Source organism: Pagrus major, chromosome 16 (assembly GCF_040436345.1).
Source record: "Pagrus major chromosome 16, Pma_NU_1.0".
NCBI lineage: Eukaryota > Metazoa > Chordata > Actinopteri > Spariformes > Sparidae > Pagrus > Pagrus major.
This window is the reverse complement of record NC_133230.1, coordinates 14,037,756-14,052,801: the sequence shown is the minus strand read 5'-3', so window position 1 is coordinate 14,052,801 and position 15,046 is coordinate 14,037,756. Positions and strand designations below refer to the sequence as shown.

Here is a 15,046-nt window from a genome sequence, read left to right as displayed (position 1 = left end):
TACCCCAAACAAAATGACTTTTCCGAAAGATGAAACAGATAGACCTCCTATGTAGTGCAAATGGCATCATCCCCAGCAGAGCCATTACTATTTGGGTTGTTTCATGCCATTTCTCATCCCAGATGAGTCCCTTTGGCTTATAGCTAAAGCCAATGTTTGCTGGAATAAAATGAGGGTGCGTGTGAGATGCCAGCTCCTACCAAGTGCTCCGTCCTCGCGAGGCACCACACCACGAAAACAACATCCCACACCGGCTCGTAGCAACAAACCAATTCCAGACAACAATACATTTTAACACATTTTTCGAAGAATCCAGATGTTGGGAACCAAGAGGTCGAAACCCTAAAATTATGTAATGTACCTACAGCAGACTCTGTTCTGGTGGAGTGTTTTCACACACCAACTGTTTTCATATCACACCATGACCTAATCATGAATATCTGTATTTGATATAAATGTCCAAGCACTGTAATCACAGTGATCCTCTGTGGGTTGCCTTGTACTTTTTGGATTCCTTGTGAACAGACTGGGTTAGCCTGAGTGACGTACATTTACTCAAGAATTGTAATTAAGCACAATTTTGAGGTACTGATATTCATGTTTTTTCTTTAAATGCCACTTTTTGGATTGTGACCCCTGAGAAAAATTCATTGTTTGGGCATGTTTATGTTTTAGATGTCTATGAGAAGCCCAGTCGCCAGAATAAAATATTTGCAGTTAACGTGTCATTGGTTACGTACAATATTGGCATTTCTACAAAATGCATCACGTGACTTTCATATCGCAGGGTGGAGGGGATGGTGGGGGACTAACAGGCGAGAAGGCTGCCAAGCCAGCGACCGCAGTTCAACACTGTGTTGTAACATTTCTTAATTGTGAAACCACTGGATTTTTTTGACGGGGAACCGTGACGTCTTAACATTTGTAAGTGTGACACAAATACATATTTTTAAAGAGACGTTGGGAGATCTGCAGCCGTGTTTTTGGCAACCAAAACAGGTGTTTTGAGCCAAAATATGATCTTAACCAACAAAGTGGTTTTGGGGCCTAAACCTAACGAGACCAGAAGCACAGCATTGTCACAACGTAACATTTAAAACTGAACCTAAGGAGACATGAATAGCAATTTAAAGAAATGTGACATTTTAAAATATCAGTGGTTTGCAATACGTACGTACTGTACACTGCCAACACTTATTCACATGATAGGGTTGCTCTGAGTTGTCAGCAGGTCCACCAAAGAGAGGTTTACTCTCCAAACTGCCTCAAACGGCTTCATTTAAGTGACTGTCTGAGGTCCAAAAAGGTCAAATAAGAACAAAAAGGGAACAAAAGAAACATTTCAGAATATTTCCTATGAAATTAATACAATACAACAATCAGACTTAGCTCCTGAATTGTATAGATTCAGGATTCAAAAACCTTATTGTCTATTAATGACTCATGTGGAGATACAGTACATATAAGATCATTAAATGCACATTAAAAGACAACAAATTACATGTATTGAAATTGTATTTCATTAAAAATAAGTATAATGCCGTGTACTAACAGGATTAAGTGTTAGAGGTTATGTTATAAAACTAGCATCTCATCTACATCAGTAAAATGCTGCCTACACAATGATGTATGTTTGTGCATTAATGATGCAACATAATAATATATCCATTATGAGGGCAATCTTCTGCAGAAACAATTATTTCTACTCTTCCTTTGGAGCAAATAAAACTTCTGTGCTCACTGAAGTGGGATTATGGATGCAGTATTTTTACATAGTTATATTGATACTTTTACTCAAGTAAAGGATCTGAGTACGTCTTCCACCACAGGCCTACCTGACGGTCGCTATACAAGTTTATAGAAGCTGGTGCTCCAGGAAAAAAAATAAAAGCTGTGATCAACTAATCATGATTCAGCGGGCTTGGAATGTAATTATAAAAGCATTATGAGGTGCTGAGTGCAGCAAGAACAAGACATGCACGGGAGAACAGCCCAGACTCTCCCTGCCACCAGGTTACTTTACATATCTGCAACCCAAGCAGCTCAACCCTCCCACCACCCCTCTGGCTCCTAACTGTGGTAATGGCCAGGAGCAGTCACAGTCTCCTTGGCACAGCCCATCTGTTGTTTTTGTTTTTCAGACCGGGGTTGGAGAGGAGTGGGTTGATGGGTGGGCTGGTGTTGGCCTAGGTGAGGAATGAGAAAATGATGGGGGGCTCGAACCGCAAATTATTGCTCAACTGTTATTACAGTAGGTTGAGCGTTAGCAGTGGTTACACGGCCAAACAGTCTGACACGACGGTCATCTCTAAATAAAGCCCCGGCATACTGACGCAGTCGTTCGGCCACTTCGTGCTCGATAAGGAGGATGAAGTGGAGCTTGGTTGTACCCACCACAGAGTCAGGCATGCAGATAGGGATCTACTGCAAATTAAACATTACATCAAGGTCAAAAGTGTCTGCATTTCTGAATCAGAAACATTCTGTTAGATACTTTAACGAGGCAACAGGGAGGCTAAGTGGCCAGCACTGGCTCCCTACAACAGAAAGGTCCATTCTTTCTTTTTGGAGTTTGTATGATACTCACATGCTTGAGTGGATTTCCATGTGGGAAGTCATACTCTTGCCATTGCTTTTGACCCTGGGAACTGGAATTGGTACTGAAGACACTGAAGAATGGCTAAACAGTTTTCCTCATTAACTAGGATGGAATGAGTTAGCATTAATTAAACCGTATTATGAAAAGACCAATGCATCCTCATACCTAAACGACTGAATAGGCCGATTGTCAGTTACTCCCTAAACCTTTCCAAAATAGCATGACCCTTGCAGCGAAGTTTGAAATATTAGCAAATATGCTTTTTCACACAGAAGATAAATTCCAATCTTATGTGGGATAAGTACAGAGCTGAAGACAGGACATGGCTAACCTAGCGTAGCCGAAATCCTGCAACAGGAAGAAGAAGCTAGCTACAATATGTCCAAAGTGAATTAAAGAGATCAACAATTAACACACATTGTTTATCTTGTTTATTACACACACAAACAGAAATGTATGAATGGCTATTAGGAGTTTTTGTAGGAGTTAAGTGTAGCTATTACTTAGCAAACTGGCGCTATATCTGGAGACGCTTCACAGTGGTACGGCATCCATGAATCAACTGTTGCACATCAGGAAATAGTTACTTCAATCCCCGTAAAACCATTTCTATTAACAAATGTGATAAAACATGGTAATTAGATCTGTTTAAAAGTGCTGGTCGGTATTCACTTTGGACTGAGCCAGGCTAACTGTTTCCCCGTGTACCATCTCCAGCTCCGTCTGCACAGCTAAGCTAATTGCTTCCTGGCATGTCTATAATTACTGCACAGACATGAGAATGCTATTTATATTCTTTTAAAAATGTCATGAGCATATATCTTGTCAGAAAGGTGCCAACTGTCCGAGCCCAATCACCGTTTCTTTAGTGGTTCCAGTGAAAATTGTTCATGTAGCAGTTGAGCCATACTCTCAAGCTAATTCAAGTACCAATAAACACACATATTTCACTAAAGCTGTCAAAAGAAGTGCCTTTTGCTGCATGCTTTTGACAAAACTATTCATTTGACAGTGCACAGGCTACAGCATATGCTACACGGAGCTTGAGCAGAGAAAGACTTGTTGATGAAATCTCATACTGTGCCTTTCCTCTCAGGGTTTTATATTCAGCTCCTTCAGCCATTGATACCAGCGTAAAAAATATAACTTTCTCCTCTCAGTGATCCCCAGACAAGCTGCCTTTTGTTTGCAATGTAAGCACCGGTTCCTCGCTTGCTCTCCCCGTCTCATACACGCAGCGACTGCTAAAGCCAGCCATTGTTCCGGGCCAAGATAATAGTATCGGTCCTTGACCGGGGGAGTTACAGTCGGATTGGCACCAGCTGTTAAAGCAGCCATACTTACTTGGACTTGATTAGATTACAAAATTACACCCAACCTCATGTGACATTAAATATCGGACCATAACATGTGGCTGACCCAACACTGTGCTTTATAAGCCAGAACTACAAACAAACTGCACGGCGCTCCTCTGCAGTTAAACATGTCCAGAGTTAAGAGAGACGTCTACAATAAATCTGCTGTCATGGTGTCCAGAGGATTGGTGGGTAATGTGCTGTGAAGACTCTAATAGGGAATTCAGACAGCTTAATCAGTACAGCAATCACAATTCCCAGTGGAAAAGGAGAATGTTTTCTGTTGTTGGTTATTGTTGCCAGACCACCATCTGAGATTCCCCTGTGTGTGTGTGTGTGTGTGTGTGTGTGTGTGTGTGTGTGTGTGTGTGTGTGTGTGTGTGTGTGTGTGTGTGGGATCCAGCCAATACTGTTGAAAGCTTGTGTTTCATCAGTAGTGGACATGTGCTCATGTGGAAATGTACCTCGTTTAATTTCCTCTTTATCTCATTTTAGTCTCGTTTAAATGTGCACTTGGTGGACGCCATTAACATGCTAAGTGAAATGCTCGTTTTGTAAAGCTTGTAATGTTTAATTCATTTGGTGTTGATTCGAATAACTTTCAAAGTTTAAAGCTAATAATAGTCTAGATTCTCCTGATATGTATTCTGCCTGTGAAGCCATTTCCAAAGCTAATGTTCCTCTGTGCCCTCTGCCTCAAATGTTGCCCCAAAAAACCATTAATAACATTTAATGAGCCAAAACGGTGCACTGTGTGATATCACAATGAATGCAGGGACTAGTTTATTAGGAATTAGTCTGACATAATCGTCCTGCTACTGTAAATATTCGTTCGCAAACACGTGTTAATACACAGCAGATTTTTCCCCATTTCTGTAACGTTTGCTGAAATCTACAGCGTCTACCTGTGTTAGTAGATTATTGTGACCTTTTTTTAAAATGCATGTCTTCAGCAGAAAGTAATGGGCTTGCACTGATGACTTTGGCTTTTTCATGGGATTTGTTTGCCTAAAGAAAAGAATAAAACTAGAATGGCACTCAGTAGAGCATATGCCTCCGTCAAGGCCCAACAGTCTCCTTCATTCACCTCAAAGTGTACTTTCTCACGGATACCAGCCACATAAATATGGCTGAATTTTTTCATCAAGATCCGTGTGTTATTGCATGAGAAATTAAGGCATATGACAAAAAAACACCTCGCCATGTTGGAGAAAGTGAGAAAAGATTCCTGGGTCAGTCCCTTTGTTCAGATAAATGTATATGTGCTGAATTTTGATGCAGAAAAAGGTGCTTGGGATAAATTACAATTATTATATTCCCAGTACATTTAATGTTTTAGCGCACTGCTGTCATTTTAGACAGTTGCATTTGTTGTTAAACTTTAAAATATTCTGCCTCCGTTACATTGCTTTATCATATTTGCATGCCAGTCCTCCTGATTTTCCGGGGAGACTCCCGTTTTTCTTTGCCCCCTTCCTGTTTCCTCCCGGGGTCACACTTCCCCTGTATTTCTCCCGATTTATGACAATTTTTCACTGTCTAGTGTTGCAGCCCTTTCCCCATCTCAGCGAGTGAGGGACGCACAGAGAAATGGAGAGGAGAAAGAATATTTCAACAATTTTCAGACGCCCTGGAGAGAAGAATTCCAGTTTCTTACGTAAAGCTTTAAAGGAAAAGGGCTGCAAAAATCTGCCACGTCGATTTTTCCGTCAATCACAGGGGCAGCACCGCCTCAATCCCCATCCAGTGGCATGCACAGACTCTGAGAGGCAGGGGCAACAAAATGAATGAAAAGTGATGAATACTTTATGCCACAGATTTATGCAAGTTTACGCTCGAAGGCAAACAGTCTTTGAATCTTAAAAGTTTTTTGGGTTTGAAATCCTCCCTGTTGTTGAGGTCTCATGGTTGGCAAATATAAGCTTTGAACTGTTTGATCACCACATTTGAGGGATCATTGCCAAAAATGTGCTTGTATTGGGTCGATAAATCGATATTGGAATTCTTTACTTCCAAGTGGGTCAGGCTCTGTTTTAACTGCATTACACAAACTAGGTTTGTACGGATTGACATTTATTTCACCTTTGAAGCTTCTATTGACGTATTCAAATGAAGCTTTGAATGCCTGTTGTCATATTTATGACGCAGTCAACCTAAAGAAAACCTGACAAAACCCTCAATTTGAATAAAGTGATTCATCGGATTAAACGGAGCGCGGAGCACCGAGTGAATGCAGATACATAATGGGATCTTTTTTACTTAAGTAATTTGCTATAAAAGCGTTGGAGCAGAAACAGGTTATTGTGGTTATATAAATTTAATTGATACTGTTCAATGTTACGACTGAACTATTTGTTACAGCCCTATTACGAACTAACACAAACACCTATTCAGTTTACACACAGGACCTCGACACCGATTATCTCGGCCTCAAGGATCAAACCACCAGCTGAGTGGGGGGGGGGGGGGGGGGGGGGGGGAATCACCATTACATTAATTTCCTGCATTTCAGGGCAACTTTAAAGCCAACCAACGCACTGCCATCTGTCATTAACAGCACACATCGTGAGGATGGCCCTCTTCATCTGCAAAACGATGTATACATCACTGTAATTATTGCCCACACATCTGTTGTCACTGCCTACAAAAACCCCCATGTAGAACAGACAACGTGCAGCGGAGTGAAGCCACTCTTGAGAGCGCGGGAGGGAAAATGTATGCTGTGATAGATTTACTGAGTGATGCGGTGGAGATCAGACCCCGTGAGATTTACATCAGTTCTGCTGCCTACAAGGCGGAGACACCTCCAGAGCCGTCCTGGCTCGCTCCTATTAAGATTAATAATGCTCGTATTTACAAGGCCCAGATCTCCCCTCAGAGCCCCGCCGCCCCAGTGCCAAACCACCAGCAGAACACAGCAGAGAGGCTGACAGAGGAAGGAAAGAGTGGTGAGTGAGTGTGTGAGAAAACACTGTGTGCCTCAGTGATTCGCCACAGAAGGCCTTTGTGATGCTTTTAACTTTCTTACAAGCTAAGACTACACTTTGTGTTTTAATAAATCTGAAAAAAGGTGCTAAAGTTGGAGTTTTTCCCTTGTTTTCCAGTTGAAATGTATTGAACCGCTTACAGTTGGCTGGTAATAAAATCTCAGGACTGAAAAATGGGAGTTATTTCTTTCTTAAAGCAACAGTTTGACCTTTATGGAAAATACGCTTATTATTTGGATTCTTGCTGTGAGATAGATAAGAACATCAATACCACTCATATCTACCTGGTACATATAGTGTTAAAGCCCAGCAGCACAAGACTGGACATGGGGTAACAGCTAGCCTGTCGCTGTCTAAGGCTAACAAAATCCACCTTCTAGCAGCTATAAAGCTGACTGATGAACATGTTATTTCTCGTCTAATCTGTACAAAAAGAGTTTTTCAACGGGTTACATGCAGAACTATTACTATAATGGCTCTAAGCTAAGACAACTCTGGCCTTATATCGAACTGACACAGATGAGTGGCAGTAATCTTCTCATCTAAACCTCATCAAAGAAGTGAAAAAGCGTCATTATTCCTTTAATTCTGAAGGAATATACTGTACTTTTGTGAAAGGTTTCCATTTTTTTACACACATGTATAAACGTGAACGAGACAAAACAATCACCTTCAATATATACAATGGTTTTATTAACACCATATAAACACTTGAACAGATGATCAGACCTCGTTAGGCTGTTAAAGGTGCACTTTCAGGGAACAAACATTAATCAGAAATCTTCACTGATTGATTTTCCTGACTGAATGAACTAAATAAACAAACTGTCCTTAAAGGACAACACAATTTCGAACTTTTTAACTGTGTCTATATTTGCAGAACCCCCTCTGAGTCGGCAACTTTTCAAGTTTTAAAAACTTTTCTGGGGAGCTTATTTCCCATATATGTTATTACAATATTAGTTTAGTAAATATGACTTTACAACAGTAAAAAAAAATAAAAACAAAATAAGCTACCACATGAGTATTGATTGTATGTGATCAAAACACGTTAAGGCATCAGATTCAGTCACTCTGAATGACTTTCATTTTTCCCACCGGCATGAACAGAGTATAGTGAGCACAGTGCCATCAAAGCTGAGAAAGCTCAGACTAACTTAATTGACATTTACAGTCCGTATTTTGTTGATACTTGAGACTGTATTTATCTATTTTCTTTGCAAACCATGTGGTCTGCTCTACATAGCTCCAGCTATCACAGTTTGTCTTACTGTTGAGTCTCAGATTTAATCTCTTCCTCACTCTCCAGCGGAGCACACTCGTCATCACTTGGCTCTAAAAGGTTGAGATTGGCCTGTACTGCTACCAGTTTCTGCGCCCTGGCTGCTGAGACAGAACACGGCGTCTTTGTATTGCAAAAGCGTGACCGTACGCTCTCGCAGGCACCTGTTGTTGGTGGGATCTGGAGTATCGCGGAGGCCACGGCGGACAGTGGCTCGGAGGAACACAGCCCTTTCCACCAGGTGGATGCAGACACGTGCTGACAAGAGCTCCAAATCCCGGCCCCCTTCCACAGTCCCTCCTTGGCTGAGAACCTGGCGTAACTCCCGAGCACTTTACCATCATCGAGATTTAGTTGGTGTGACAGGTTGGATATCACGTAGTAAGCACTGTTTATCTGCTCCCCGGAGAGCGTCTGCTGTCCAGCGTGCTTTGGATCCAGCATGTACGCTGCTGTGTGGATGGGCTTCATGCAAAACTCCTGACACCTGTCTAATGACGCCATGACTGCTTTCTGTTCGCCGCTGTGCAGCACAGACCCGGGCAGCAACGCTCCAACGTAATGTCTTAACTGAATGAACGTGTCAACAACATCAGAGAGTGTGCTCTCTTCTCTTTTCATGTAACTAATATAATTCCCGATTGAGCAGAGCAGGTTCTGGCTGCTGCTTAACCCTTTCCAAAATGCTGCGTCTTGTAATGTGACCCTGAAGGAAGCCTCAACGTCCAGTGTGGGTGACACGGCCATGTCTTGTAGAGAGTTCTGACCCTCCAGGAGGCTGTTGAGCATGTTAATCACGCCAGTCCAGTCAGAACTACTAGGCAGCACCAAGGTTGTCCCAGTAGCGCGGTGGTTTCTGGTCTTTGTGGACTGCCAGCATCCAAAAGTCTCTGCTAATGTTTTTTGCTCTGTCACATACTTCACCACCTGCTCAGCTCTCGTGCACAGAGCATTAACAGACGGCTGTGCAACCACGTCATCGAAGAGCCGCTGGACTCCACACGCTGTGCAGCCGATAGCCGATATGTGCGGGAAGGCTTCCTCCACTTGACCCCAAGCTGCCTTCATTTCCGGGGTGTCATCAGTGATAACTGCGAAGACCTTCTGTGGCCCCACTTCATTTATGATATCTTTCAGTTCCTCAGCAATAAATGTGCTCTGGTGCATCTGCTCCTTTGTTTTTGTGCATTTGTAGAGCAGTGGTACAGGAGTTGCAACAATATAAATAATAGTTCTGGTTTCTTTTACTTTAGACCAGCCGCTGCTGCACACGATAGTGACACAGTCAGCTTTCCCTACGGCCTCCTGAACCTGGCTTTGTACTCTGTCATACTCGCAGTCCAAGAGGCGAGAGGTCAAAGCCTCTCTGGTGGGCGGACAGTAAGCAGGTCGGAGCACGCTGAAAAATCGTTTCCAGTAGATATTGTCTGTGAGAGTGAGAGGTGAGGATGTAGCATACACAGCTCTCGCCAGGCACTCGTCAGCATACGCCTGGCTGCGCTGATCCACCGAATCAATGAGGAACTGTCCCCCCGGACTGGCAGATGGTAAGAGGGAGAAGGAGGGGACAGGAATGGAGGCAGAGGAGCTCCCATCAGGGCCTGGTGACTGCTGCGAAGCCACAGAGTACTCTTCACACTTGTTCAAGTGTAGCTGCATCTTGGTGGCATTCTTTGTGTATGTCTTCAAACAGTAGTTGCACATGAAGGTTTCCTTCCCGTCTTTGATAACCGGGGTGAAATGCTTCCAAACCCCAGACTGCAAGCGTGGCATCGTCCTGTAAAAAGTCAAATGAAGAAACAAAATATATATAAATATATGAAATTATACATATTGGTTAATTGACACCTTTTGTGCATCTAAAAGTGTCAGATAGGGGCATTTTTAATCACACTGATGCTAATATGGTCTTAACTATTTGCTTATATGCTATTTAGGATGCAACATTAATTTATTTTCATTATTAGATCATATTTTGATTATGTTCTTGATTAATTTGTTAGTTGTTTAGTCTGTAAAATGTCAGAAAATAGTGAGAAAATGCCTATCACTAATTTCAAAAGCCTAAGGTGTTGTAATCAAATTGTTTATTACCCCAGACAATTACTGACAAAATCAAGAAAAGCAATCAAGACGGTAAAAACAACAAAACTCCATAATTACGAAGCTGGAAATAGAGAATATTTGGCATTTTAATTTACAATTAATCAAATATCAAAACAGGTACCAACTGTTTTTCTGCCAATCATCTATCCCAGTTCCTTCAGGACCCCCAGGGGTCCATAACAAAAGGAGGAATATTTTGTTTTTCACTCTAATTCAATCCATTAGAAACACAATGAAAGAACTGATGGACATTTTGGGTAGAGTTTCACATGCTTTCTTCAATAAAACCTCTATAAACTAATAATTTGTATCAAATGGGACTCTGCGGTTTAATTTGTGTCAGTTAGGGATCCTCCACTCTGATGCTATTAGCAAAATGCTGCATTAGAAAATGGCAAAACCTGTAAAATTAAGGCAACTCTGAGGTGAACAATCTTACCCGAGGAAGCAACTTGCAACACCTGCTAGTAATGAATTGACATCTTTGGTGACAGGTCACAATGTCAAGACCTCACTTTGATAGATTTGGATGTGTAAACTCTTTATTTGCTTGCTGGACTTTGACACTTGTTACACACACCCATGCTCTCTTTTTAGTCTCTGATGATATGTAATGTTTCCCCCTCTACCTTTAAAAACACAGGCTTCACAGGTCACAGGTTTCATTACTCTACAGGTGGATACCAGCTCAAAGAGTCATTGCACTCATTGTGTTGCATATGAAGAATATTAAAATATCTGAAGATGTAAATGTTTCTTGTCATTTTCAAGCAAAATGCAGAGAACTGAAATAACAAAATGCAAGTTTGTGTGGCAGAAAATATATTTTTCTTGTCCTGTTGAACATCTCACAAACCCTTGGGACCACTACTTTAGGGCAATCTGATTTACAAGTACAATATTAGACTATAAAGACTTTAAAGGTGAACATTGCACACAGAAGTTGTACTTATGCACACTAAACTTTCACTTTTAACAGAAAATGACAGACACAACACAGTAAATAAACAACTGGACGTTAGCTTGCTTACCTACCTCTATGTATTAACACTACTCCACTTTTAAAACGGTCTGAAAGCACATTTAAAGCCGGCTTTGTCTCAGTCTTGCTGTGAATTGGACCCAGCTTTCTGAGGTACAGTCTCTAGGCTGTTTTGGCTAACGTTAGCAAAGTGGCTCCAAATGAACGAAAGAGTTAAAGTTACACGTTACTGTAAGGTTAGTAAACTGTGTCCGGACCGCGGACTGTCTGTACAATGAAAGTTTTCGGTGTAACAGCCTGATATACGAGGCAACTCATGCAAATGTGTCGTATTTCGGCGAGAAAAGTGCGTATTGTTGTGAGTGTAGCTACTTCCTGAAACCTCCGTCGAGTACGGGAGCTCACCTGGGTCAAAATATGTGCGTTCGACTGTGGAACTCGCAGGGAAACAGAGAAGTCGATGGGAAATCTGAGCTAATGCTGATAAATGGCAGGTAAGGTGTGGTAAAAACTATTCAGTGTGAAATTCAAAGTATAAAATGGTGGTAACAGTGGTAAAGAAACGTGCTCTGAAAGCTTCTTCTCCTCCTGTCTCCTTTTTATTCAAACTGCAGGGTTAAGTGTTACAATTAACTTCATTGTTCATGCTCATGCCACAGTCTTTATCTCAACTGTCCCCTCTCTGCTTTACCCTCCCTCCTCCGTTTCTCCTATTGTCTGTGATGCCATAACCTTGAATTACTGTGCCACAGCTTAATTTGGTAATTATAGTCATGTGAATTTTGTATTATTATTTTTTTAAATGTCAGTAAATGTCAGATTTTTTGATCTGATAATGAATGGCTAACACCACGGGGTGAAATCTGGCCCCGTCACATCTTGACATGCTAAATGGAAAATTAAGTGTAATTCACGGCATAAATAATAGCCGGGTCCATTTGAGTTGCTTCAGCTCAAAAGACCTTGGTATTTTTGCATGACGGCTGCTGTGGCTTCCTGTACTTTTTCCTGTCTTGAGTGTTTAAAATGTAGTAGTCAAAATAAGGTAGAGATATTGGGATATGGGTGCATACAGTACATGCGTGTGCGTGCATATGCAATAAAAGTCAAATGAACACAAAATCAAAATAACAAAATAAAGATTCAGATGTATCACAGAGTAAACAGTCAAGTGAAACACTAATATATCTCAATACCCCTGACTGATTTTGAGTAGTGTATTACAGAGAAAGGTATGTATTAAATGATCATTCCATCAATTATAGCTTTAGTTTAATTTCTGTGGCTTTCGATCAATAATCTGGGAATTTGTTGATTTCGCTAACAACCGAGTTTGATGGGACAAGAAATGTGAGCAGCCATATTAGACAATCCGACACTTGATTATCACAAATGATCCAAAACGCTTCATTTTGAGGTCAAACATAAAGCGAGCGCACCTGCAGTGTTGCACACAAAAAATTATACACACACACGTGGTACAGCTCGCTAGCTACTAACTAGCTTGCTATTAGGGTACAGTAGGTCAAAGTTGAATTGATTTTGTGTAATATAAAGTACAACAGAGGAAAGCAGCAAATTCTCACTTGAGGCTGAAACAATGCATAGATGTGCGCATCATAGGCAACTGGACTTGTTTCTTGAAGACGTGTCACCTCTCATCCAAGAAGCTTCTTTAGTTCTCACTAACTGGAGGGGAGTTGCAGGCTTTTAAACTCTGTGTGGGAGTGTCCTTGCAGACTCGTTAAGAGCACGCGTGAGCCAGTCAGGGCCACTTGTGGGTCGTTGATTTAACCGGCCTTCGTGTGGGGTGCTAAGGCAAGGTGAGCCCAGGTGTTAATGGTTGTTAAGCTATCTGGGGAGGGACCTCAGTACAGCATTGTAGGTGGGTGACAAGTAATGTCGTCCACAATTGGCCCTAACGACTCTGTAAGGACACTCCCACACATAGTTTAAAAGCCTGCAACTCCCGTCCAGTTAGTTGGAACTGAAGGAGCCTCTTGGATGAGAGGTGAAACGTCTTCAAGAAACTGAAACACGACCAGTTGCCTGGCCGATGTATCCGGGGCTCCATCTGATAGGTCGAAAGAGTGTGTAATGATTTTTCTTATTCAGTGCGTTTCAGGCTGTGTTTTGCAAATGTGTTTATCGCACATCACAATTATGAGGAGCACTAACGCATATCTAGCAGCTTTTAAATACATGTCATCTAAATTATTGTCACTGCTGCTGGCGTAGGTCTGTGCTGGTTTCGGTGTTAACAGCCCACACTGATTTGCTCTAGCGCTGAATGACAGTGATTATCTCTCGCTCGGGGTCACATTTCCATGCCATGTGTCTGTCATTAGAGACATTTCTGAGAGTTCATACAGCGTCCAGGTTTCCGTGGAGTGGCGAGTGCAGCCAAAGCAAACTAACTCTATCTAATTTCGGGGCAGTCCGAGCTGGTAATGTCAGGTTGTATCACAGCACGCCGAAGCGCTGCAGAGAGAGACGGGACCTCACCAGAGCCGAGCGCTGTTATTTTCTTGTCTCTCAGCATCGGATTAAGTCGCCCAGCCCTTTTGAGGACCATCAGCATCCGAGCCAGAGAATTAGGAGTCGAGACCACAGGGACACGAGCAGAGAGGAAGCAGAGATGATGTCATGACATGGCAGTGACGGAGGCTGATGTTGGTTTTTCTGGTTAGCTGGCGGGTTTGGCTGCTCCAAAGCTCTCCCCCTGCTCTCATGGGAATTGTTTCCCCCATTTATTCAAAGCTTCTGCTTTTTTTTCATGACCTGATAGGAAATTCCACTGGGGACGGAAGCGACAACACAATCAAGATGTCTCAGAGTAACAGAATTTGATTTAAAGCACAGAAAAGCTCATTTTAAAGTATGATAATGTTTTTTTTCACTCGTTTCGTTCCAGATTTCGTCGTCCCCCGAGCAAACGCTCCCCCCATAATCCCATTTAATGTGCGACTGTAACAAGACGACACACCAAAAGCAGCGCCACGCCGGCGTCTTGATTTTAACTGTCACTCTCGCACAAGTATTTTTTTCTTTTGTTCTTTGTATCCAAATACAGTAATACTAAAACTCTGCCAGGACTGTAATGATGACACATAAGCCCCGTCTATCTGTAGGTTGTTGTGGAAAAATTTGGCTCGCAGATTAAAGTTATCGTTTAAGATCCAAGAAACGCTTTCATGTTCTTCTCTGCGAATGCTCCTTAATCCGTCGGCGTTAGTTTGGGACCCAAACACTTTGTGGCATAAAAGCCCTTTCAATTACCGCGTAAAAACTGCACTTGTTTGAACATGAAACAGAGCCACTGAGAAAAGGCCGCTCGATGGAGATGAATTAAACTACATCATTTTATTCCACTTTAATGGCCCATCTCTGTGTCTTGGAGCTTAACGCTTAAATTACATCATGGGACTCTGCTAGCAATTACTTGATTTATATCAGAGCTACTCTTAAACAGGCTGAAAATAGCTTTAGTGAGGTCTCTTAGAGCAGTTTATGGGAAAACATGGTGCACTGTACTCTCAGACAATGGCGCTTGTTGTCGTGAGAGTTTTTGCTTTTAACACCAGTTTCATTTGTCCTCTCCGTCTGTGGTTGACATTTATTCATATAGAAAGTGTTCCCATGTTGTCATAAAGCTCCCCTTCAAACAGTCAAAGCTTTATTAATAGATATTATGTAAATCTGGCTGTTTGTTTTTCTCATAACGTGTTAGGGCAC

The 15,046-nt window shown here is 41.9% G+C and overlaps 1 protein-coding gene across 3 annotated transcripts; it reads right to left on the bottom strand.

The window, feature by feature from the left end:
* Nucleotides 1-7,612: 7,612 nt before the first annotated feature.
* On the bottom strand, nucleotides 7,613-11,661 carry LOC141010036 (uncharacterized). 3 transcript variants are annotated; one of them, XM_073482808.1, is made up of 3 exons: nucleotides 11,365-11,655; nucleotides 8,201-10,000; nucleotides 7,613-8,156 (listed from the first exon to the last, which is right to left on the bottom strand). In XM_073482808.1, the coding sequence occupies exon 2, from the start codon at nucleotides 9,994-9,996 to the stop codon at nucleotides 8,209-8,211; it is 1,788 nt and encodes a 595-aa protein (XP_073338909.1). In that variant the 5' UTR covers nucleotides 9,997-10,000; nucleotides 11,365-11,655; the 3' UTR covers nucleotides 7,613-8,156; nucleotides 8,201-8,208. The 3 variants fall into 3 exon arrangements, with proteins under 3 accessions (XP_073338909.1, XP_073338906.1, XP_073338908.1); XM_073482805.1 differs by having other exon boundaries at nucleotides 7,613-10,000; nucleotides 11,365-11,661; XM_073482807.1 differs by having other exon boundaries at nucleotides 7,613-10,000; nucleotides 11,361-11,655.
* Nucleotides 11,662-15,046: the final 3,385 nt, after the last annotated feature.